We start from the raw sequence: 24,857 nt of genomic DNA, 5'->3' as shown, positions 1-24,857 counted from the left end.
AATGGAGAGAGGGAATTGAAGTACACAGAGACTTCTATCTTCTTTATTGCCTGAAACATTAAATTGTTTTTATATTTAGTAGATTTATGACACATCTTATGACACACGCTGTACAAATAAAATTGATTCATATCAAAGGCTGGTTGTGTTATGTCACAGCAGCTAAATATCACATTAATGTTGAACCTGTAGCCACTATAATCTGCACAGATACTGAACAGATACTGTTTTATTGAGGCATAACTCTGTGATAGTAATTTTTACTTCATTACCAGGGTTTTGATCTATTCTTAGATTATCCAGGAGGTGGCGCCAAACTGAGCTACACTGAATTTTATTTTAAAGATTACTGTGTAACCATGTGCTTATTTTATATTAATTTGTCTTATTTATTCTGTTTGTTCTCTCTATGTATTGTTTTATTTCAGTTATCTTTTAAATGTTATGGCAGTGAGGGAGGACAGGCAAACTAGACATTTTGTTGTAGGCTACAATACAACTCTTTTTTATGTGAATGTACTGTAAAAACAAAGCTTTTGACTTTAATTAATATGCAAGAGGAAAAAAACATGCCCAAGTATATAACAAAAAAAGACACCACTCTGAATGTTTTTACATCCTCAGTAAAGCTGATGAAAAACCAGGCGTACAATTAATTTTCATATTCTTGATTAAACTTGACATTGTAAGACAATATTTATCATCTGATATTTGAAATGATGAAATTATCTTTTTCTTGTAAACTTAAGTTCACAGTCTTTAGCTTGATTCCTATTTAGTTCAGTAGTGCAATGTAACTGAGTTTAATTTTGAGGTACTTGTACTTTACTTATTATTACTTTGAATTTATTATTTTATTTCTTCTCATGTTCTCAGGATTTGCTGCATTTCCTTGTCATTATTTTAGTAATTTATTAATAATTTCAATTTATTTTTAATATTGATTGTACCAAACAAGCATTGTGGAGGTGTCACTTTGAGTTCTATGTAACTGTGAGAGCATTTCTCAGTCAATTAATGGAGGAAATAATAGCAGATTAATCCATAATGATAATAAAAACCAATACAGTCCAATACAAAACAGTTTAAAATTTGCTCCACCTCAACCAACTACAACAGTAAAATCCTCCTTTAATGCATAAGTAATGAGAATGTAATAATGTAATAGTATATAAGTCACAATCTGCATTGAGCACTTTTACTTTTCATAATTTAAGGACGTTGACCTAATTACATTTACTGAATTAACTTAAGTATTTTTTTACAGTACAGTATTAGTAATTTCACTGAAGTAAATGCTCTGAATACTTCCTCCACCACTGATTTTATTTACAGTTTTATTGGTGTCAACTGATCTCATGAAACTGGATAAACCTGTGTAGTCTGTAGTCCTCCTGCATGCAGTGGCGTGTTAATAGCTCAGGTCTGACCTCTGGTGTAAAGCCGTAGCCGTTGCATTAGTGTGCTGAAGGGTTTTGACACACATCTGTCACATGAAGTTCCCTTCACAAACACACTCAGTAAACACTGGACTGTTTGGATTCAGATGACCCATTTTGTAATTTGGATGCTTGTGTGTGGATTTAATAAGAAAGCTTCATCTCCATTTCTATGTGGTCATGCAGTTGAGTTAGAATAAATGATTACGAGGAGGCGACTTATTTGACCTTCCTTAGAATTAAACCCGACATTATAATTTGCATTTTCATGAGAGTTAAATATTAAAGTTGTCTTCAGTGGTTGGTTGGTTTTATATTTTTATAATTATCAACAAATTATCATCAACGAATGCAACAATATTGCTCTTTCATGTGTTTTTAATTGCAGTAACAATAGAGTTGTGGTACCAATTCATACAGAAAATGTAATTAAGCTAGTAGTTTAACTACATTTTGCAACAGCTTATTGGTGGTTCAACTACTTTCATATTTGCATTGTAATTCCAGGAGTAAAATTAATTTGCTATTTTTGTGTATTAACTTCTGAAACCTTGAATTTTGCATCTTAAAAATATAAATTTTTCACTACTGTAATTGAACCCTCTTTGAATAGCCCCATATTCTTTTTCTTTCACCCGGACTGCTGTGGAGGCATGCCCAGGCAATGTACTGCTCAGGCAGCGCCCCCTCCACACACACTTGCTCACACAGCACCAGCGTCATTATGGATAAACGTCCCCAATCTCAGCCTGATGAAGTATTACCATGGCCATACTTAAACAAATACATGACTACCTCAACTGACAAAACCTATGTTTTTACTGATGAGTTATACTGACACATTCCATATGAATAGTGAGGTACTGTACTGGTTTATGAACAAGTAGGCACTTTTTGGACTTTTTTTTGTATTATACTTTGTTATAATTCTGTATCACATTGTCAATTTAATAATTTTTCTTACTAAGTAGTTTGAACTACTACTGAAGACACTATGCTTTAAAAGTAACTGGTTGTTAGCAGCACAAACCATTTATTGGTTTTGGTTGGTCAACACAGGATTTGTTGATAAGAGGCCTGAAGATAATTTGACATGTCACATTAGGAAAAGTACAGGCGTAAATAATAAAATCAGTGACTGAATTCCATTTAGCTGCTTCAGTTTCACTGCTATATTGTCATGATTTACAGGGACACTTGACTTAAACAGAAACATTGTTAATGTTTTTAGTAACAAGCATCTATCTTGTGACTCAACAGAGGAGTCAGTAGAGCACTTAATATATAAGGGCCAAATATACTAAAACAGACACAGGAAATTAGTTTGATATGGTATTTAATCTTGGGTCAGAGAGTTAATGTATTTAAATCCTTGAGAGAAACTCAAAAAGAATCTATATTTTAAATTTACTGATTGATTTATTTTGATTAAGAGGAAGAACTAACTCCGGTCCACACCCCAGCACAGTAGGTGGTAAAACATCTTAACATCGGTGGCCACGTCGCTAGGAACACCTTGCTGATGCCCTAACCCTATTAGAGAAACCAATACCTGCAAAGTGGCAACAACAGGGCCAGGTACAGGTCAAACGGAAAGCGTTTACCCATGTGAGATACAAGCCAATCACAGTCTTGATAATCCAATTAAATCCAATCCCACTCCTGCCCTCAGATTTAAAATGTATTGACCACATTTCTGAGAACAAAGTGGACCAATGACTACCTTAATCTTTGCTCTCTGTGTAATGATTTCATTGAAAACAGACAAAAGCTTAGACTATCTCCACCAATGACTATCCTGCAACACTGCACTAAATGTGTACACGTGTATCGTCGTATTGTGTGTCGGTAAGGTCAAATTGCACCATTTTGTGACACAAGTGACACTTAAAATAAACTTAAGAGACAAGATCATAATACATTTTTAGTAAGTTTACCTGTTGCTGATCAGACTTAAAATCAATCAAATTAGTTCATGCAAAGGTTACCTGTTGCCTTATTGTACGATTGGATACATCATTTGGGATTTTATCAATTCATTAAACCTACAGCATGTGTTATCTCTCCCACACGGCCCATTAGGTTTTTATTATAGGCTACAGGTGTTCTGTGTTGAGGTAAGGTCCTCTGTAAATGTTTGACCTCTTGCTGCACATTCGCTCTATCTATTGTTTATATAATTTATTTGTTATATTAAGGCTAAAATACACAGTGTTTTTATTAATACATCATTCTTATCAAACTGTTGGTCCACCACTGAAATATCTAATCAATTATTAGATGGACTCTAGTTAGAGGATGAATGAATGATTTCAGTGATCTGGTGATTTTTTAGCATTCCTTCTGAACACATAGTTAGCATTATTATATAAAGCGATTACCCCCGTGGCTGGAAAACAAAGCCAAAACGGAAGTAACAAAAACTGCAGTTCCCTGAACGTCCACTTGAGGCTGGCTCCATAAAGGCCACATATTAAAATGCCCCAAATTTACAGCAGAAATAAACATGTTTACAGCCTCATTAAGAAAACAATTTCAGTCTTTATGGCTAATTTACCCTTTCATGACAACTGTACAGGTGAATTTTCCATAAAACAAAGCATGTGTTCTGAATAATTAAGGGAACGACCTCTATGAATGACAGGTGGTTATTTTCAGTATGGGGGCTTCATCCAGCTCGCCTCGGCTCCACGTCTTTGCTCATTTGTGCCAAGATGGCGACGACTCACAGCCGACCACGCTTTGAGCTTCATAATGGCTCTTCAGAAACACAACACAGAGACTAATGTCCATTTTTAATTACAGTTAATTGCCTTGATACTGTTTTTTTTTAATTATTTAATTGATGCATTGATGCCCAGTCTTGCAAAGGGATTTGTGGGGGGTGGATACATACAGGGGACTATTTTTACAAAGGTGCCCAGAATTAGTGACACCCCTGGGTTTTGAGAGTTTCAATGTAACAGTAAATTACACTATTTATACTGTGACTACTGGAGAGCATCGATCTGCTCGGGCAAACAGTCAGCATTTCATCTCAGACCACGTGTTTTCCTTCCTCATATTAAAAGAGGTGTAAAGGGTTAAAGATCATCTCGGCAGCAGGGTTTGCTCGCTCTCTCCAGTTGCATCGCTCCGCGGGGCAGCGCTGGCTCGCTCCGATATATTTCAACTCGCTGTGGATTGTGGGAGTCCAGGACTCTGCCCAGGCTTGTTACCGGAGAACCGGAGACATTTTTTTTTCTCGCCGTGCCCTGTTTTTTCTTGTAAGTAATCCGCCGGGTTTCGCACGCCGTCGCGTCGGGTCGAGCGCGGTCGCTTCTCGTCGGCCGAGTCGGTGTGCGCTCGCCGGACTCGGCCGTCAGCGTTGCCATTTGGCGCTTTTGCCTGGCAATGGAGGCCGACAGCGGAGGGCTGGAGCTGACAGAGCTCAGGGAGGTGGAGAGAAGGGGGGGATAGGAGGAGCGGGCAGCTGCCGCCGCTCTCCGGCGGAGGGGTTTATTTCCACAACGAGGAAAAAGCTCGCTGACCTGAACCGGAAAATGTCCTCCGGTCGCCTGACAGCTCGATTTGAACCATTAGTTGAGTCTCCCAGTGTGTGGATGAAATAAATGTGCATGCGTCGGGCATGCGGAAATCGGTTGTTTTTGTCAGTGGCCAGCAGAAAGAAAATGCCCAGTGTGGCGGTTAAACCCACCTACCCACACCTGACCGGAGTGGAGAAATGCCGCAGATGTTGTGTCCGCTATATCTGCTGCTCAATAACGTTGTAATTGGCGGCGTTTATATGTTTGATATGATCTGATGTGTCGTGTGTGTGTGAAATATTTGAATTTACAGCAGCTTTTTAAGAAGCAGCCTGGCCTTTGGCTGGGCTGATTGATTCAGTAACAGACAGCTAATTGGTGTTTGCATCTGGTACAATAAGAGGGACTTCAATCATAATCAATTTTTCTGCATGGATGTATCTCATATTGTATATAATAATATTAAGAGTTTTTTTTATTAGAGTTTAACTATAAACACAATATGCATATTTTATATTTTAATATTTGACCATGTCCAGGTTGCTAATGTCATTTGTTATTAATCAAATATCCGTTTGCAGTAGTGACCAGACAGCAGTAGGGATGATACACAATCTAATCGCATATCGTGATTAAATAAACATATATTTATTGTGGTGAATATCCAGTATCGTAATTAGGGGTGCACAGTTAATCCAAATCAATTTCTTAATAACAATTTTTTGATAAACAGCATTATATGAAACAAAAATCTACGAATCTTGTTCTCCAGATGTAAGAAAGTATGTTTGTTTGTTACAGACCCCAACAAGTGTCTCATCATTATGATCTGAATAGTTTAGTTCGGTGAAAATACAAAAATTATGATGCAAAAGTGGATCATTCCGGCTAATCGTGAACCATATCGCAATCGTAATATTCAGTTTATTTACCATATCGTGCAGCCCTAATTGTGAATATTCTCATATGGCTTGACTTGAAACAGCTGTCTAGTTCGCCAGGATAAAGTCCAATGTTGATTTCCATATTATTTTGGACAAGGGGACATCGTTCCAAGGTTAAACCGAATGTGTGGAGAGAGTATAAACTCCAAAATAAAGATCAGGGAGATGAAGTGCCTGTCTGTGATGCCCTGTGTATATATATGTGTAAGGTAAAGTTTAGTGCTATGTTAAAAGTATGAAGTATATTTATCATGATTATTGTGATAATATCGTGTATCACAATATCATACAGCTAGTGTGACATTAAGGCTTCTATTATCCAAACAAAACACACAAAAAGCCTCATGTGGCTCTTTGGTTATTAATATATCTAAAATACTAAAATCTGTTTAAGTAAGATGTATTGGTATTCAGGAGTTGCACCAAGTGTGTTTTAGGAGACAGATTCCAGCCTTTCATGTCACACTGACAAGAATATAACCTGTCAGTGTTTACAGTCAGAAAAGAAAGACATCCTGAAAGTCCAATTTTCACATGTTTTTCTGTGTCAGAATTGAACTACTGGGACCTGTGAGAGCCCATTGCTTGTTGCAGACCGTTTTATTTATTGTTGATTCATCACTTCCTGCGGGAGACGTGTCCTAACCTAACACTAGGGTTTCATATGGGGAAGTCTGCAACTTTCCAGTCTGGAAAAGCTTTCCTCTGTTTCAGCCTCAGTTTGTGATTTCAGTCAGTAAGATGAGTGTATGTTTTCACCTTTGGCCAACATATATTTAAGAAAGAAGCTTTACTCTGTCCAGTACTGTATTACTGCCTGTTTATCCTACCTGATGTGTCCCTGCAGAGCCTGACACTGGTAGCGGTCTCAGCACCATGTCCAGCCGAGGAGGAAAGAAGAAGTCGACCAAGACGTCCCGGTCAACCAAGGCCGGGGTCATCTTCCCCGTGGGACGCATGCTGCGCTACATTAAGAGGGGCCTGCCCAAATACCGCATTGGAGTGGGAGCACCCGTCTACCTGGCTGCTGTCCTCGAGTATCTTACTGGTGAGATTTATTTTTGGAGAGGAGGGAATGATATATAATTAAATATAAATATTAAATATGCATATTTACATGCAGAGGGCAGCTTATCTACTTACTACAGATGTTTTACTGTCGACTTAAAGAATCTTAATATTCAGTGATATCTACTCAGAACCCAGGTGGAAAGTAATGCAAATAAATGAGGCAGCTGCTCGCAATGAGGAACGTCAGCTTCTGCTTCGAGATATGACAGTTTGTGGATACTGATGAGGAAGCATTTTAAAGCTGTACATATATTCAGAGACCATCTGACCTCCTGGTATTTGCTAAAAAGGTTGAGGGGTTACATTTAAACGGCAGTCCAGTTGGGGACATTTGCTCCAATCTCATGTACGACCACATGAAAGTTAGTCTATTATCGTTAAGTGAGTTTACCTAAACATTCAGAGACATTAACTGATTTTCTAAACCGCTTGTGCTCTACAGTATATATATATATATATATTTTTTTTTACCCTTGTAGCGGAGATCTTGGAGTTGGCAGGCAATGCAGCCAGAGACAACAAGAAGGGTCGTGTCACACCACGACACATCCTGCTCGCCATCGCCAACGACGAGGAGTTGAACCAGGTCAGCAGCGTGTAAACTTGATATTATGTCATGTTTATTTTAAAGTAATCCAATCTGCGTAATCTATTCTGTTTCTGTGCAGTGTCAGGGCTGTGTGAACTTTTTTTTTTTTAAACCTTTATCCTCCTGTCTCAGTTGCTGAAAGGTGTGACTATCGCAGCAGGTGGGGTGCTGCCCAACATCCACCCAGAGCTGCTGGCTAAGAAGAGAGGAGCGAAGGGAAAACTGGAGACACCCGTCTCACCCGCCCCTGAGAAGAAACCCAAGCCGGTCAAAAAATCAGCCAGCAAGAAAATGAGTGGGAAAAAGGGAGGAGGGAAGGCTAAGGTACTGCTCCACAAACCTGATGATTGTGAACACTGAATGCGTTTGTAGTTGAATGTAGGAACTCCTGTTTAACCTCTTAATGTTGTTGTTTTGGTACACTGATTTATAAGCGTGCCATGTTCAAATTAATATCACAACAATAGGTTTTAAAGACTTACAGATTTTGAAAGACAAACTGAAATGATCAAAAATGATTCAGTGAGAACATGAGATAGACAAGAGAGAAATGAGAAATAAAGAGATAAATGTTGATATCGATCATTTGATATCGATAATTTTCTCATACTAACTTAACAAGATAGAAGATCTGGACTGATGCTCATATATCAGCTATTGATCCATTAGACTAGATGGTGTTATAGTAAAAGCATCGTCACTGTAACCGACCCTGGCCTCTCGCATCCCTCCACTGAAAACAACGTTCTTATAGAGGACTACAAAGTGTCACATAGTGTCAACGTCTGTGTCCTCAACAGAAGCAGGGTGAGGTGAGCAAGGCGGCGTCAGCAGACAGCACCACAGAGGGATCTCCTGTTGACAGCTTCACCGTGCTCTCCACCAAGAGCCTCTTCCTGGGTCAAAAGGTCAGTTTTCTGCCTGCAGAAGTATACTAACCCCAGACAGGTCTGAGCTGAATATATAATAAACAGATGAGTCTCTATTGAATGATTGAAGTTTGGGATGAACAGACACCTAATGCATGCCGTGCTAAAATAAGGCTTATAAAAAATGTCTTCAAATGTGTACAAATGGCTGTCAAAGGACTCTTGTGCTCTAAAATGTATATTATATTTCATATTTCTGAAGTCAAAGGAACGAGACACAGTTTTATGTCTTTTCATGGAGATAACTAGATATCTCATTCATGATGAGCAACCAGATTAGTGCTTAGGAAAACTATAAAACAGTATGTTTTGTATTTTGCTCAGCCACAGGATTTCTTATTAAACGCCTGCAGAGCTAATCGTACAAACTCCTTTTAAAATATTCAGGCTTTTATCTTTACTTGCTCATCATAACTGAACAGGGTAAAATCAATCAAAGATGATGTGATAATGTTTTCTGAATTAGATATCTGGTCTCATAGCAAGAAAGCTGTTTGTGATATTTTACTCTATAAATGTTAGTGTAAGTAAGTTTCCATCCCGCTGTACTTCCTAACAGGTCTGCTATAGCTCACCAGACTTCATCTAAGAGCTTAAACTGCTGCTCAACAGAGCGGTGTGCTAAGCTTAAAGTGTTATAGTGGCCACCGTGAATGCTGTGTTAACTGCTCGTCCACTTTATCTCAGATCTGCCAGATCTGTTAGCTCCCCTCGCTTCGGTCCTGCTGAGCACAAAAAAATCTTCTTTTTAACCCCTTTTTATTGAACTGAAGCATGGAAGTAAAATTGCCTGAAAGTCTCATCTAAGCCCTCTCAAAAAAAAAAAAAAAAAAAAAGATCAAGCTTTAAGATCATGAAGATCAGAAGCTTATAAAAATAGATTTGAGTTTGAAAAACATGAAAGGCAGGCAACAACATTGGGAGTAAAACAATGAATGAGTCAAGAATGATGCAAGGAGTGTCACTGATTCCCCTGTTCTCTAATTTTAAACTTATAATAAATGATGGTAATTGCTGATTGTTATGATTTTATAACAAAATACAACATGACGTGAGGAGCAGTATCATTTGAACAGCGTAATCTGTGTAATCTGTTTTTGCCTCTCAAAGCTCTTGTGAGTAATGTAGTACAACACAGAACAAAGAGGATCGTATTGACTAATCGTGTCAACAGGAATGTAATTTGTAGTTGTTTTACAATCGGCTGCTGAGTCATGAAAACTCTCTATTACATATTATTAAAGCGCGGTGGAAGAAAAATTAAATGCACTCTGTAGAGGTGGAAATGAGGGGAAATTTACTTCCAGAGCTCAACGTTTCAGCTCAGTTGTGACTTTAACTGCTGCTAATGGCACTGCATGCTTGGGTCTACTGTGCTTATACTAATACGGCTATATTATTTAATTATTAAATAATATGTGTTACTACATCACATCTGGTTATAGTAATACTATAACCAGATCTGATGTAGTAACATAATGAGACTCTTTGCTTGTGTTTTTTCCAGTTATCTTTATCAATTATCAGATTTCCCATGTTTAGTTTGAACATCACAGGCTGTAGTGTCAGAAAATGTGTTAAAGAATTACAAATCACAGCTTTTTTTGGCCTATTTCTAAAGGCTGAAATATTAGTTAAAACATGTGTATCTCTATCTTGGCTCAAGCTCATTTTAATGCTGGTTCCTAGATGTATTGCATTAATTTGATATTCACCTTAAAGACTCAGTAGCAGCCATATTTGTACTCTCTTCATTAGTAAAAATGGCTCAGTGCTCGATTGTGTAGCTGACCACAGATTACAGCAGCTGTAGAAATCAGTGGATGATAATTAATTAAATGAATGCAGTTAACCCCCCACTGATTAAGATAATGAACCCATGAATAGAAAAGCTAGTCTGTTTCTGTTTTATAGACTTAATTATCGTAACTGCACATTTATTGCCGAAGTGTTCAGCCTCAGTTACTCTCTCCAAATCACGTCTCTGTTGTCACTGCTTTTCACTCACTGCTTTTTTTTTTTTTTTTTTTTTTTATAGGATGATTTGGGCCTTTTATTATCTTCTAGGTGAAATGTGTTCTGTATAACAAATGATTCATGAGTCTCAAAGGCTGGGTATGTGATTCTAATCCAGTACACTTTTTGTCAAATGTAGTGAGCATCTCCACATGGTCCACTAGCTTTCTGCTCTTTGTGTGAGTTGAAAGAAATCCAGTGTTTGTACGCATCCCTGGCTCTGTAAATGGGGAAACAAAGTGGATCAGACCGAGCCACACAACACTAACTTGTTATTCCAGCCAGGATTTGTGTCAGATCACATTAAATGACTTGCCCACAGACATTCAGCTTACTTTCTAGTTTGCCAATATGCTGCTGATGTGACGTTAGCTGTAGTAGCAGGAGAGTTGTAGTGTAGTATTGCTGTCTGGAGCCGGTGTGCCGGCTCAGGAAAACCACCTCATCCTCTCTGCGTGTTACCGCAGCGTGTTCAGGCCAACAACAAAAATAGACAGTGAAAAGGATTTGTTCATACTCATATGGACATCATTCCAGTATCTGTTTCAGTTTAAAAGCTCTCTGGTGTTTCTGTGGACAGAATCCATTTATTTTTAACAAGGCTTTTATTGTATTGTATTTATCAAAGTAGAAAGATAGTGTTGGTGCCACAGCAGAAACACTCTCCATGTAGACGCCACAGTCATGTGAGCCGCAGCAGCTCAACGAGGTAGCCGTCATGCACTGCCCACGCGGGCAGTGTGTCTGAGCTGTAACTGCACCAACTTTGCTAGACCACAACATAGCCAACGTTGGTTACATTACTTGCTGTGTCGTTGTTTGCTTGGTGTTGGATTTCTCCAGAATCACATACCCCACCTTTAAACTCTGAGATACTAACAGGATGTGGCCTATGCATTGAAAATTCTTAACATTTAGAAGGATACCTTGACATTTTGATCTTTTTTAGAATATTCCTTCTGTCGTCAAATTGCTGGCTTTGAAAAAGAAAGTGAGTGATACAGCTAACCTTCACTTAAATCACATTATACAATGAATAATGGAATTATTCTTGGTTGTGCCGCCTTGCAAACAAAACAAGAGTGGAGAGTAAGAAAACTGACTGGCCTTCTATAGGAACAACATACAGAATGTAAGCTGTAGACAAAATCACATAAATACTCTCCACACGCAACTTCATCATAACTGCAGACACAGATACAAAAATAGGTATAATTAGCTCTTTTTTTTTTTTTTTTACATTTTGACATTTCACAGTAGGAAGAGCACATTTTCCCTTGTTTACCTCCCACCAACCCACTCCAACACCACTCTCTATATCTAAAATGACCTTTTTTAACAGTATTTTTCAACCTTCTACATATTATAGCCATTTCTCTTGGCTGTGGCCATTTGTCTGTGTTACACAAATGTAATCCTAATCATTCCATTGACATTTTAGATTATTTATCATTTCTCAATCAATGCACCTGGAGGCCTGCTGTCCTGTTTTTTAATTATTTTAGTTGTCACAATGTGCTTCTTTTAAAAACATGCTCATCCAGAGGTCTGATTTAATGCTGACTAATGCTCATATTTGGCCTTTTAACCTGATGTAGCAGCTAGCAGTAAAACCTTTTGTGTTTTATTCAGTATACACCTGTACATATGACAGAGTGAAGGCTGTCACTCTACATTTAGACATAATGTCACTGCACACAAATACATTTAGCATCTACTCACAGTAATAATAAATCATCAAAAAGTCAAGGTATCCCTTTAAGCAGTGGTATGAATCTGGTTTTAATGGCTTTGCTTCCTCCCCTCTTCCTTCTTGCTCTCCCTCCTCCTTGGCATGCCTCCCCCTCGCTCCCACCCTCCCCGCCTCCCCTTCCGCAGCTCAACCTTATTCACAGCGAGGTCAGTAACTTGGCTGGCTTTGACGTGGAGGGGGTCATCAACCCCACCAATGCTGAACTTGAACTTAAAGATGATCTAGGTGAGCTCCCCCACCCTGGCCATCCTCTCTGGTCCCAGTGAGGTTTGAGATTTAAAATCCTTGAATGATCGACAGGTTGACAGCTTCTCCTAAATGAAACTATCAGTGAATTAAGAACTCTAAAAGTAAGGTTTCAGACTTCCCGACCGGTTTCTTCCACCAGGTGTGTTCATTCACACTGTGGGCAACATGATCATTTAGGACTCATTCATCTATGGAGATCAGCATCCTCTGGTAGCAGGAAATAAAAAATAGTGAATATCAGTTTAAAACTGATATTTTTGGTGAAAAACTTGGGCAAAATCATATTTTTGTTTTAAATTTTAGCCTTCTAAACCTCTCCGTAAAACAAATTACTGTATTAAAGCTCAGTCACATTACCTCAATATTACAGTAAGCCCTAGTGAATGACGCAGCCATTCTCCAAGTACTGACTAATTTTTGCATGTGCCTCAGAGCAATTATAGTCAGCACTTGTTACAAAAAAGGTAGTGTGCTGTATGATCGGTCTTTGACGACGTCTCCTGACCTGGAAAGCGTCGGCTGTAGCCAACTTTCCTCCGCAGAAGTGCTCGTTGGTGACGGTTGCTTAGCTCTCACGAAATAAAAGGATTTGTGGAAGGTGTTGCTCGTAGTGGGAAAACCTGGTGAAGATCCTAACTTTGATCCTCAAGGATGTGACCTTGCTTTTTTTGTACTTAAGATGGAGAGCAGATGGATTTTTGTCTTGCAGATCAATAGAAAATCATACATAAAATACAATTCCCTTTAGCAAGACTGAATGAAATGAACTTCTGTGGATACGTTCAAGGATTTTATCAAAGCTCCTCAGAGCAGTGATCCTGCTTGCTCTTTCCCATCGTGTAGATGTGTTGAGTTCATTCCAGGTTGTCCTCCTTTCAGATGGCTGCCAGACCTTTTTATAAAGCTTAATGATCACCGTATTTCAGGACAGTTATTGGAATGAAATAGAGCACCATTTTTACAGAAGAAAAACTAACACGAACCTCCTCTGTTAGTTGCTCACTGCAGCCTGACTGCAAGGTTGGTGGCCTGGAGTGTGATCATAAAATGCTTTGCTCATTTCAGTGAGCCAAGAAATCAGGACAACACAATTAGTCAGAAGTCAGATTCATAAAATGTTTGCCTGACCCCCATTTAAAAACTTCAAATTTGAGTATTTTAAAATGCACTCGAGCATGCGATCTTGTGTATTAATGAGTGACGATTTAAGTAAATCTGACTACCTGTGCAGTCCTGCTTCCTAATTACATAATGTGACCCACCATGTCCTCAGTTGCTTCTTTGTTTTCTGTGATGTCCTCTGCCAGTAAGGAGCTTGCTCACCTCTCTGTCTCTTTTCTTCCTGTTCTTCTGTTTCATTTCATTTTTTCTACTTTTTTTTTGTCCCATCTTGTTGCTCCTGTTCACCCTCACTGTGTTTTTACCACCATGTTGTTTGCCTGTTGTTTGTCATTGTTGTCATCTGTAGTTGCAAGTTGTCCAAGCCGACATTTCCATCGTGGAGAGTGACGCTGTCGTTCACCCGACCAGCTCCTCCCTCTATACAGGTGGTGAAGTAGGTAAAGGAACCATTGACACCACGGAGACCGCGAGTGCCTGTCTGCTCTCTCTCTCTCTCTCTCTCTCTCTCTCTCTCTCTCTCGCATATTCCAAATAGTCTGCACTGCAGTCTGTGGATGAACATCACAGCAGCAGCACAGTTTTTATTCTGCTGTGTTATTTAGCCAGGGTTTTGCACCGGACAAAACCTTTTAAACCCACAACCCAACCTCCTGCTGTTCTTACTGTAAATGCTTCACTATAGTATTTATGTAATTTGGTGAAACACTGACTGAAAGAACTATTATCGTATCATGAGTGAAAATTAACTTGCAGAGGCTTGAAATGTGCAAGCAGGGACTATTTTATGTATGCAGTTAAGTGCTTGTGGGGAAACTCCAGTTTCCAAGATTTGAAAGTCAGCTGCCAAAGAGAGTTGCAGTCACACGCTATGTTTTCAATAAACCTGACCCAGAAGACAAACCCAATGTGGACTGAAAAGGATCATTTGAATTTGGCAGCTTACTGCGTTCAAAAAAGGCTGTTGGTTGGCAGCTGACTTTTCTCACATATCAGAGATTCCTGCGTTTTTATGCACCGTAAAGGATTTTTTTGAAACTGATAACAATGATAACTTCCAAGAGTAGTAACATTTTTAAAGAATTATAAACCGCTGGGGTGTGTTTTTGTGTTTCAGAAGCCTTCAAACTCACGGATACTTAAACAGGTCCTTCTGGATTGTACTTTTTTGTTGACACACTGTACCTGAAACACACCCTCACCAATGCAACCCCCTTGAATTCTTTTCAGTCTTGAGTCTTCGTCCTAGTAAGTAATCTTGCTTTGTGAGACAGACCCATGCATTAACTGCTACACAGTTCTTATTTGACTTTCCCAAAAACATTAGTAAACGTTTCACTGTCTCAAGTCTTTGCAAGTTTATGGTCACATCATACAGGCACTAGCTAGCCTGCAGAAGGAATATAGTTACTGCTCTATTCACTGATGATGCACAGGTGCTTCACCTACAGCATATGGTGCTTCAGTATGTTACCCTCATCAAATATCCAAGGGCTGTTAGTCATGCAGAAGATGCAGTGTTCACAGAGTGCATCATGTAATGCATACACAACCACATATTTCTGTCAGTTTAATCCTGAAACCATGCTGCTGCTTGTCGATGCTTTGTTCCATGCGGCTGAAATGTGGGCAATCTGGGACTCACTCCATATCCTGTGACCTCTGCCCCCTCAACTGTGCTGTCAGTTCCGCTGGTTAGAAAGAGAATTAACAGAGTGTTTGAGTGTTGATCACTTGTTATTTGAATTCACGAGTGAATGAATGTTTAACTATTTAACCATTATTGCCTACATAACAGGCTGTTAAACTACAAAGATTGTTCTTTTGTATCGGCTTGCTCGTATTGGCTGTTAAATAATTTGGAGAGCTTTTTCCACTAACTTTTCTTTAAGAGGCTGACATTAACCTTATTGTATTTTTCTCCCCTGCCTGTTTTTAATGTAATTGCTGCCAGAACATTAATTTCTCTGGCTCTGGTAGATTTTAATCTCTTCTCTGGTTTCCTTTTGTGGCTTTTCTCTTTAACTCTGAGTAAATCTAAAGCGAAATAACTTCCTTTAGCCATCAAAATAGGAAACAAACAGTTGAATTTGCTTTCCCAATGGCCCTAACCTCTAGTTGTATCTTTCTCCTCTTCAGAATTAGAACTAAGATTGCTTCCTGGACTTGAAATGTGTGTTCAAACGTTAACAGAGCTTTTACATTTTCATTTATAACATGCTGCTAACCGTTTTCCCTTTTTTAAAGAAACTCTCAACTGTGTAATTTGCAAGTGAAAGAAACACTCTCAGTGCACTGCAAATAAGCCAGTGTGTGAGGACAGAGGGAAGTAATTAGGGACAGGGGCTTTAACACATTAGTTTAACTGAGTCAGAATGAGTCATTTGGAAAATAGCAGTTTTGAAACTTCATTTGTGAGACCTTTCCTTGCGTCTCACAAATAAAGTAACAGAGACTCAGTTTTCTGCTTGAGAGCTCAGAGATTCAGAGAGAAGCCCGGTGAAATGATTGACAGCATCGTTGTCTGCCTGGCTACCTGTCTGTCTGTCTCCGCATCTGCCTGCTAGCCTGTCTGTCTGCATGACATCACCTCTCCTCTTTTCTGCTCTCTGTCTCTAGCAGCACCATGTGAGGATGTAATCACTCCTCTGTCTCATTTACAGGCTCTGCCCTGGAAAAGAAGGGAGGGAAGGAGTTCACTGAAGCGCTACAGGAGCTGAAGAAGAAAAATGGCCCTCTGGAGGTGGCTGGCGGTAAGTGCGCACAGAAGGTAGTATGAGGATTTGACTACCAGTACCTGCTGCTTACTTTATGAACAGAGGTTGACATCTCTGCTTGAGGAGCCTGAAGGTATGGCAAAGTTTGGGTTCAGCCTCGATCAAGTCAGGTTCTGCTGTCGTGACTTAAAATGTGATGTTACAAAATTCAGACAGAACATTTATTTTACCAGCCTGTATTCAACAAGCCAATATTATTGGTTATGTTGTTATGGCTTGAGTCCATGCAACAATAGGCCTAAAAGTATTATCCAAAATTAATCTCTGAGACAGAATGTGCTGTGCTCATTATTTAAATGATTTGCAGTGGATAATTTTTTTCCCACAACTTTATTCAACAAAAAATACAGGAGAACTGACAGTAAATGGTATATAAATATTAAAAATGAAGTAATGAAAAGGAAATGAATCATTTCAGTGAGAGACAAATATTGTAGTTGATAATATTGAGAATAAATGAATAATGTTAGACATTAGAAAAGTTTGGGAGTCATGTTTTGGACATATTAGGTCAGATTGTGGCTGTTGATTGCTGTCAGATACAGATAGTTAAGTTAGATTAGTTGAGCTCTATACTGATTGTGAACTTGTTTATGAAGCAAAAGCAGTTTTTTTAAATTGGTGTAGCAAGACAAAATACAGATGATTAAACAGACACAAAAGAAACACTGAAAAATAAGACAGACAGTAGAAGCATGCCGCTTGGATAAGACTCTTAAAGGGGTGTCACTTTCTAAGTGGTATGACTTTGCTATCCTGTACAGTAACAGGTGAAATATGTGGTGATGAGTCTGATTTTAAAAATTGAGAAAAGACAACAGTCATTCCCAACCAGGGGTACTTACCCTATTATTAGGGGATACATAGATGTAGACTATATATTTTAGTACTACATTTTTTATGTTTTAAAACAACGTGATGTGACGATGGCTTCGCTTTGCCTTCGCTTTGCTGCAACTGTCGAAGTCAAAGTCAGCTTTAATGTCAATTTCTTCACATGCACCAGACATACAAAGGAATCGAGAGGACGTTTCTCACTCTCCCACGATGAAACAGATAAAGTGCACAGGCACAACAGATAAGACAAGACATTTCCTAATACTAAAAGTAAAGTATTAAAGACTGTGAATGTAAACCACAAGCCACTCTGCAACGCTGCAATCATCACTCCTTCTCTTATTTCTGTGTTGCAGTTGTGCTATCTCACATGTTTATTACTGGTTTTTGCCTCAGCAACACTGACGTTTCATGGCTTTCTTCCAATGTCACCATTGAAGGGGTTAGAAAGTGCATATTGATCTACTCAAGCACCACCCAGCTCCTATGACAGTGATGTCAGCGAGTCCCGTAAATCTCTCTTCATCTACACACACACACCAAGTTAAAGAGGGCTGGGTCCTTTTGGCGTCAGGACACTGCAGCAAGGATTAGCCCTTTGGACATGAACACAGAGATTTGACCACTATTTTCTTCCTTTTTAAAGGCTATATGTTGCCAGAGTTTCCTTTTTTATTATTGAACTTTTTAGAGAAACTTGTCATGAAAATGATCAAAGCCATTTCGCATTGGCACATAATATCTGTTCTCTGCTACTTTTTGTCTAAAACTACAGACATCAGTCTTCAGAGAGCCATATTGTTTGAGCCCTTACAGATTATTTTATCTTTCAGTCCATTTGTCTCCACTGCTCCTTTCTGTCCGTCTTATTCTTTCTCCAGCTGTCTCTCTCATTATTCATCACTCACACTCACTTTTTCAAACACTCCCCACCTTCACCACTGCTCTCTCTCTCACACTGAGCCAAGTTAGCTCAGCATCATAATCCCGGTCTCTGTGTGGAGCTCATAAATAGATTACCAGGTGACTGAACACCAAGCCAGCAGAGGCTGTCAGGGATTCTGGGGCTCTGGATCAGCCAAAACGGTCATCCTGACCAGACCTGGTTCAGAACAGCTATCAAACAAGTTCTTCAGGATGTTTAAAATACTTGAAAAAAAAGTATCTGCTCATCTGGTCCCAAATTCAAGGCCAGAAAAATAAGGAGTTATTAACCATGTTATTCAAGCAGAAGTTGAGTTTAATCCAAAAACAGGTAGTTTTTAAGTTTGAGTATTTTGTTATACATGGTTCAGTGTGTGAGTGATCTGCTGCATAGATATACAGTATATCATAATTAAAAAAACTGTTAGATGACAATGGGAGCTGTTGGTTAAAGAGGAAGCAATAAGTTAAAGAGGATCACTGGGAAACGGAAGATGATTGGTTGCTGTAAATACTCAATCGTACATTATGACATGTATTGGGAAAAAAGGCAATCCAAACCCTCCGAAAAGAGAGAGGAGGGAATATTTTAATAAGCTAATGGCCAACAAACAAAAAAAAGGAGCATTCGTCTGCGTTTATTCTGCTGTGAGTTTACCACCTGTAATCAGTGGCATTTGCCTGGTAACATAAATTAAACGCTCCCTTAACTGTAGTGTATTTTAAGTCAATCCACTCCAACTCATTCCACCTCCTCCTGCAACAAATACTCACTAATGGAGCTAGATAAATTAACCAGGCAGGTATATCGGGCTGGTCCTCCAGAGAGCACTGACAAGCGTATTTTTAATGTGTAAATATTCTGCTCAGTACACAAAGGATCCCTTTTTTCAAACCTACTACAAGCAGTTTCTAAGTTGTTATGAAACAGTGTCAGTAATACTCAGAGCAGGGTTGGGAAGTCCAAGTATTAAGCAACTCCTTATTGCTTTTGTTTTTTGTCTTATTGTAATTTATTGACAGCAAGGCCACCCACAGAAACTCAAACTACAACAGAAATGTTGCAGTGCTGTCCACATAGTTTGATTGACAGGTGATCTCCAGCTGAGCTATGCACGGACATCACCACATACTTCTCCTCCCTTCCCAAACCATAAAACTAGTTGACCTTTACAGGCAGTCATGAAACCAGTAATCATCATCATCCGCACACTTTACCTCACAACCCGATCACACATTGCAGTGTGACTGGCTCTCGCTCTGCTGTGTGAAGTCTCTCCATCCTCTCTGTGTGCCATCTGGAAATCAGCTCGTTCTCAGCTCTGACTCCGGTCCAGTCACACATTCGCTGTGGGCTAATAAAATCTGACTGGAGGCTTTCTCACTTCACAGAGTCAGGGGCTTTGGCTGAGTTACACTGTCTACAGCTGCTAGTTTGACTCTTCTGTTCTCTTGTCTTCTCTTCCCTGTTCTTCCTCTTCTCCTTTTTCTTTTCACCTCTCCAGTCTGTCTGGAGAAGTGATTTCTCCGGCCCACCTTACTGTAACACCCTGGCCAAACCATTTTAAGCTCTGGGAGATTTGCTACATACATTTTCCACAAAGCAAAGTGTTATTTTAGTATTTCAGGCGTCCAAATTCAACTTTTGAGTTCTGGCAAAACTGATTAATGAAGCTGAGCTTGACTGTAGACAATAGATGTGACATGAGGAAATCCAGGCGAATAAGTTCAGTCATTGACTAAACAAAACTAGATGGGGATGATGCAGCACAGTAGAAAACATATGTTTAAGGTACTGATTTCACTAAATAGTGACTACAAACATTATTCTTTCATTTCATTTCATTATGTTTTTAGTGTTGTGCAAGTCACCATATTTCCTGAAAGTTCCGAAGAGACACCACATTCCTTCAGTTTTTTTTACCTCACTGATAAATGTCATCCAGTGTCTTGTCTGTTTTTGTATAGTGACTTGAATAAATCAAATGTTAGAGCTTGGTAACAGTGGTTTTTTTTATGGCTGTTGTTATTTAAGTTAGGACTGAAGCTATTAGTTGATTCTGTTTCTTTTCAAACTAAAAATGCCAAACATTCATTAGTTTGGGCTTTTTGAACTGCAATGATTTGCTGCTTTTCTCTGCTTTATATCTTTGTAAAGTGAGTATCTTTTCAGTTTGGACTGTTGATCAAACAGAAGAAGTTAATTGACTGCAGGCAAATGTGGGAAATGGGACATTTTTTACAATTTTGTGCCATTTTATTGCCTTAAAGGACCAGTGTGTAGGATTCAGCAGCATGAAATGGCAGATTGCAACCATTTGAATACACCTTTGACTTTCAACCATGTAGGAGAAACTATAGAGGCCATGAAATCCAAAAGACCCTATCTAGAGCCAGTGTTTGGTTTGTCCATTCTGGGCTACTGTAGAAACATGAAGAGGATCCGCTCCCTCTATAGATCTCCCTCGACTCATTCTAATGTAACAATGATTCTTATATTTTCAGGTGATTATGTACTAAAAACTAATTACTAATTAATATTATATTCCATTTCTGCCAATAGATCCTTCTAAATGTTAAACACTGGACCGATTATTGTTAAAGAAATTAATTTGTAATTAAAAATAATCATTCATCTCAGACCAAATTGGATTCTTCATTGATCCTGAAATAATTTTCATAGAAATGTGCAAACAGAAACACAAACTTTTCCTTTCTGCTCCTTCTCCTTCTCTGCTTAGCCCCCATCTTTATTTCCTCTTCCTGTCTCACCGTGATAACCGTTCCTTCATCTCCTCTCCTCTCCATCCCTCAGCCGTGTTGACCTCCGGCTACGGCCTGCCTGCTAAGTACGTCATCCACTGTAACAGTCCGGGCTGGGGTTCCGACAAGTGCGAGGAGTTGCTGGACAAGACGGTGAAGAACTGCCTGGCTCTGGCCGACGAGAAGAAACTCAAGTCTGTGGCTTTCCCCTCCATTGGTAGCGGGAGGTAAGAAAACACCGCTGAGAAACGACGCATTTTGCGATCCTTTTATATTGCTGTGTCTTCATTGACAACACAACTGCTATACATCCTGCAATTCACTGTACATCAACTTGAGGGTGTTTATACTCTGGCTTTCTTTTAGTCTAAAACTGGAAGTCATTTGCCAAAAAAAAGTGTGGTAATATGAACACTTTGCAAACCTGGTTCCAGACCAAGAAACTGTACCTGACTGGAAGAAATGTCTTTTCTCACATCTTCATAACATCATGAGTGGCATTCAGCAATGCGCTGTCAGCAATAAAATGCAATGCTCGTGTGTCTCTGCCAGCTCGCACACTTTTTTTCTCTTTTTCTTCTTTGTGTAAGTCAAAACGGGAGTTGACATGGTTTCCTGGCAACAGTGGTAAACACCTCCACTTTGATCTAGAGAGATAAACATACCATGTATTTGGAACAACAGTAAGAAAGCGTGGAAGCAGCAGTGGAGGTTCCAGCAGTGACCTTTTTGGCTCATGAGCCATCTGCTTGTGAACCCTCGTCACAGGTTTAATGCTGTATGTTAATGAATTGCTCCAGTTCAACCAAAAAACAGGAGAACATTTTGAGAAAAGTCTCACAAATTAAACTAAAATGTGTTTAGTTCCACTTTTGTCCAGACTGAAATATCTCGACAACTATTTGATGGATTGCTGTGATATTCAGCATTAATTCTAATGACTTTATTCATTTCTTTTTTCGTTTTCTACTGTGTAAAGCACTTTGGCCAACTGCAGATTATTTTTAATCGTTGGCAATATACATAGAATGACTTCACTGAACTTTGGTGATCCTCATGTAGCGCCCCCATCAGGTCAAAAAATTCTGTTTGTCCAATACTTTGGTTTATGACCTAATACTTGCTAATTCTAACTAATTAGTAAATGTTAGCATGCGAAAACGCTAAACTAAGATGGTGAGCATGGTAAACATTACACCTGCTCAACATCAGTGTGTTAGCATTGTGTTAGCATTTAGCTCAAAGCACAGCTGGGCCTCAGTACAGCCTCACAGAGCTGCTAGCATGGCTGTGAACTCTTGGTCTTGTTTTTTTATTTGCACACTGGTTTCATATTTCACTGAAGACCCCTCAGATTTAACTTGCGAATCATTGTTGGGTCTGGACCCACAGGTTGGAAACCGCTGGATGATAAGGGGTCAGTGGAAGTCAGGTTCAGACTCAAACAAACAGCTTTAGTGGTGTGCAAAGTTTCACACTCCTTTTTAAGAAAGATAAGAAAGATTTGAGCCTGGGATGAAAGGAGTAAAGAAGTTAGTTAAAGGTTCTTTGTGTATTTTAAATGTTGAGTGAGACTAGACTAGGTCTCAAAAATATGTATGCTGACCTCTAACATAATGAATGCCACAGTCATGGTCGAGTAAATATAAAATGTCTCTCCAGCCTTTGACCACATTTCGCTAAGTGTGTGTTCTTTTCTGTCAGGAATGGTTTCCCGAAGCAGACGGCGGCACAGCTGATCCTCAAGGCCATCTCCAGCTACTTTGTGGCCACCATGTCTTCCACCATCAAGACCGTCTACTTTGTGCTGTTCGACAGCGAGAGCATCGGGATCTACGTGCAGGAAATGGCCAAGCTGGAGACAAGCTAAGAGTTTGGAGGATTTGCCTCCTTGTCCCTTTTTCTCCACTCTGTTTTTTTCTTTCCTGCGAGGAAATAGGAAGGTGTTTAATAGTGATTTGTTAAATATGAAGAGAAGAAGAAAAAGAAGATTCTTTCTATAGGCCGGGAACTTGTTTTTGCATTACGTTTGTAATTTTTCCTTTTATTGTTTTTAATTTCCTATTTACTTGTTCACCTCTGGTGTTTAAATGTAAAAGTGCACTGTTCATTCTGCGGTCTTTTAATACAAACGGTGCCAGACAAAACAGATTCAGCAAGTGAAAAGACTCACTTTAAGATTTAATTTTCATGGTATATACGGTAAAAGATGTTATGAGAGATACACCTCAATTACCAGGCTTCCAGAGAAGTCCGATGAATACGGGTTAATGCATGTAATGGCAGTAAAGATAGTAAAAACAGCCATTCTCTTTATTTTGATCTCAAAAACACAAGACACTTAATTCAGTGTATTTTTTGGTATCAATTCTACGTTTTGGAACATCTCTGTTCTTAATAGTACTGTATAATGAAATGGTAAAGTATTGAGAAAAGTTCAGTTTGCTCTACTTTGGTCTTCAGGAGACTAAAAGAACTATGGAAGGAGTTTTTGTTTTTGTGTTGTGCGTTGCAAATTCCTGTGTTTGCCTTTGTTTAAACAGGCAGGTTTCCTTGTGTGCTGCAGAGACCTTGAATTTCCAAAAAAGAAACGGAATCAGTCGAAAAGAATTGTCATGTAAATGCCCATATATTATATACTCATGCTGGTACTAATGTCACAGGTTTATACTGTAAACAGAACAGCTGTCGTTTGTCATTTACAGTAAAAAAAAAAAAAAAATGATATGACATAAAATGGTAGAATTGGAGATTTGAGGTTTTTGCAGGACACAAATGGTTTATATTGTGTGTTCCTATGACTGTTTATATAGATGGAGTATTTGTGAAATGTTATAGTAAAATATTGGACTGTAACATAGATTTTTATTTTCTATTTTAATTTTCACATTGATTCTAAAAGGTGCAGGTGATCTGGAAGCAAAAAAATAATAATATTGTAAGAGATTGTTTTTTTGTGTGTTTTGTCTTTGTTAAGCCATAAAACAAGTGTACGCATTTTTTGCTGGAAGTAGAGGCTCTCTGCTGTTGCTTTTGGTTTGCTCTTCCATTCAGCCGCCACTAGATGGCTCCCTGTAATCAAGAATTGGATTTTCATCTCAGCCATTTTCTGTGCAGCAGCAGGCCTCTTCACACAGACGCTGATCGATTTGAGTTGGATTTGAATTGGGATTGACGGACGTATATATAAAGGAACCCGACTGCTCTGCTGCATTTGGACTTTTCAAAAGCCTAACTTTCTTATGAAAAAAATAAAAATATGTTAAATGCTTTCTAAAGAATTGCTACAATTGATGATTCTACAAAAGGTCTGTACACACTCCGGTAATAAAATACCTTTAAAAACATCAATTTGATCCTCTCGACATTATGAGATCATTTTATGTTTCATGCTGTCCTTCAGGATGCTGCCAGGAACTGTGGGCCTCATAAAATTAAAAAGGGGTGTGTGTGTGTGTGAGAGAGAGAGAGAGAGAGTGTGTGTGAAGTTTAATTGTAAGACAAACCTTCATTGTCCCCCATGGAAACAAGTGTGTGTGTCTTTTAATGTAATAACAATCCATCTCCGCTGTATTAAAGTAAGCATAATTTGAAGTGTTGCAGAACAAATGGCAGAAGGATGTCATGCTGCATTTATTTGATTTGACTGAAAGCCACACTCAAAGCCTCTGGAACCCAAGCTCAACCTCCAGCTCTACAAGCATGTGTGTGTCTCTGTACTGTACTTAAGAGGACCCAATTGTCTCACAATAAGAAAAGAAGATTATCAGTGTGAGGACATTATGATGAGCTAAAGTTAAAGTTGAGTATATGGAGGCTTAAAGGAGCTTTACGTATCTTATTGTTTGGATGAGAATGCCGTTGTTGCTCAACTTTTAACTTCCCCTAGTGATGAAATTTCTGATACCAACTATTTTCTG

At 38.9% G+C, this 24,857-nt stretch overlaps 1 protein-coding gene across 5 annotated transcripts in view; it reads left to right on the top strand.

Moving 5' to 3' along the window:
- LOC127364742 (core histone macro-H2A.2) overlaps window positions 1–24,288 on the top strand; it is a 74,830-nt gene extending 50,542 nt beyond the window's left edge. The window contains exons 1-9 of one of the 5 annotated variants that reach the window (XM_051402579.1): window positions 4,526–4,705; window positions 6,758–6,958; window positions 7,461–7,567; window positions 7,703–7,894; window positions 8,371–8,478; window positions 12,394–12,493; window positions 16,300–16,389; window positions 20,990–21,164; window positions 22,642–24,288. In XM_051402579.1, the coding sequence (XP_051258539.1) occupies window positions 6,787–6,958; window positions 7,461–7,567; window positions 7,703–7,894; window positions 8,371–8,478; window positions 12,394–12,493; window positions 16,300–16,389; window positions 20,990–21,164; window positions 22,642–22,807 (1,110 nt within the window). In that variant the 5' untranslated portion in view covers window positions 4,526–4,705; window positions 6,758–6,786 and the 3' untranslated portion in view covers window positions 22,808–24,288. Of the gene's footprint in view, window positions 1–4,525; window positions 4,706–6,757; window positions 6,959–7,460; window positions 7,568–7,702; window positions 7,895–8,370; window positions 8,479–12,393; window positions 12,494–13,985; window positions 14,077–16,299; window positions 16,390–20,989; window positions 21,165–22,641 lie in introns of those variants that run through there. The other 4 variants (XM_051402581.1, XM_051402578.1, XM_051402582.1 and 1 more) reach the window with 4 other exon arrangements.
- Window positions 24,289–24,857: the final 569 nt, after the last annotated feature.

This window comes from Dicentrarchus labrax, unplaced genomic scaffold (assembly GCF_905237075.1).
Source record: "Dicentrarchus labrax unplaced genomic scaffold, dlabrax2021, whole genome shotgun sequence".
NCBI classification, from domain to species: Eukaryota; Metazoa; Chordata; class Actinopteri; family Moronidae; genus Dicentrarchus; species Dicentrarchus labrax.
The sequence above is the reverse complement of the archived record's forward strand: the minus strand, read 5'-3'. Positions and strand labels throughout refer to the sequence as shown.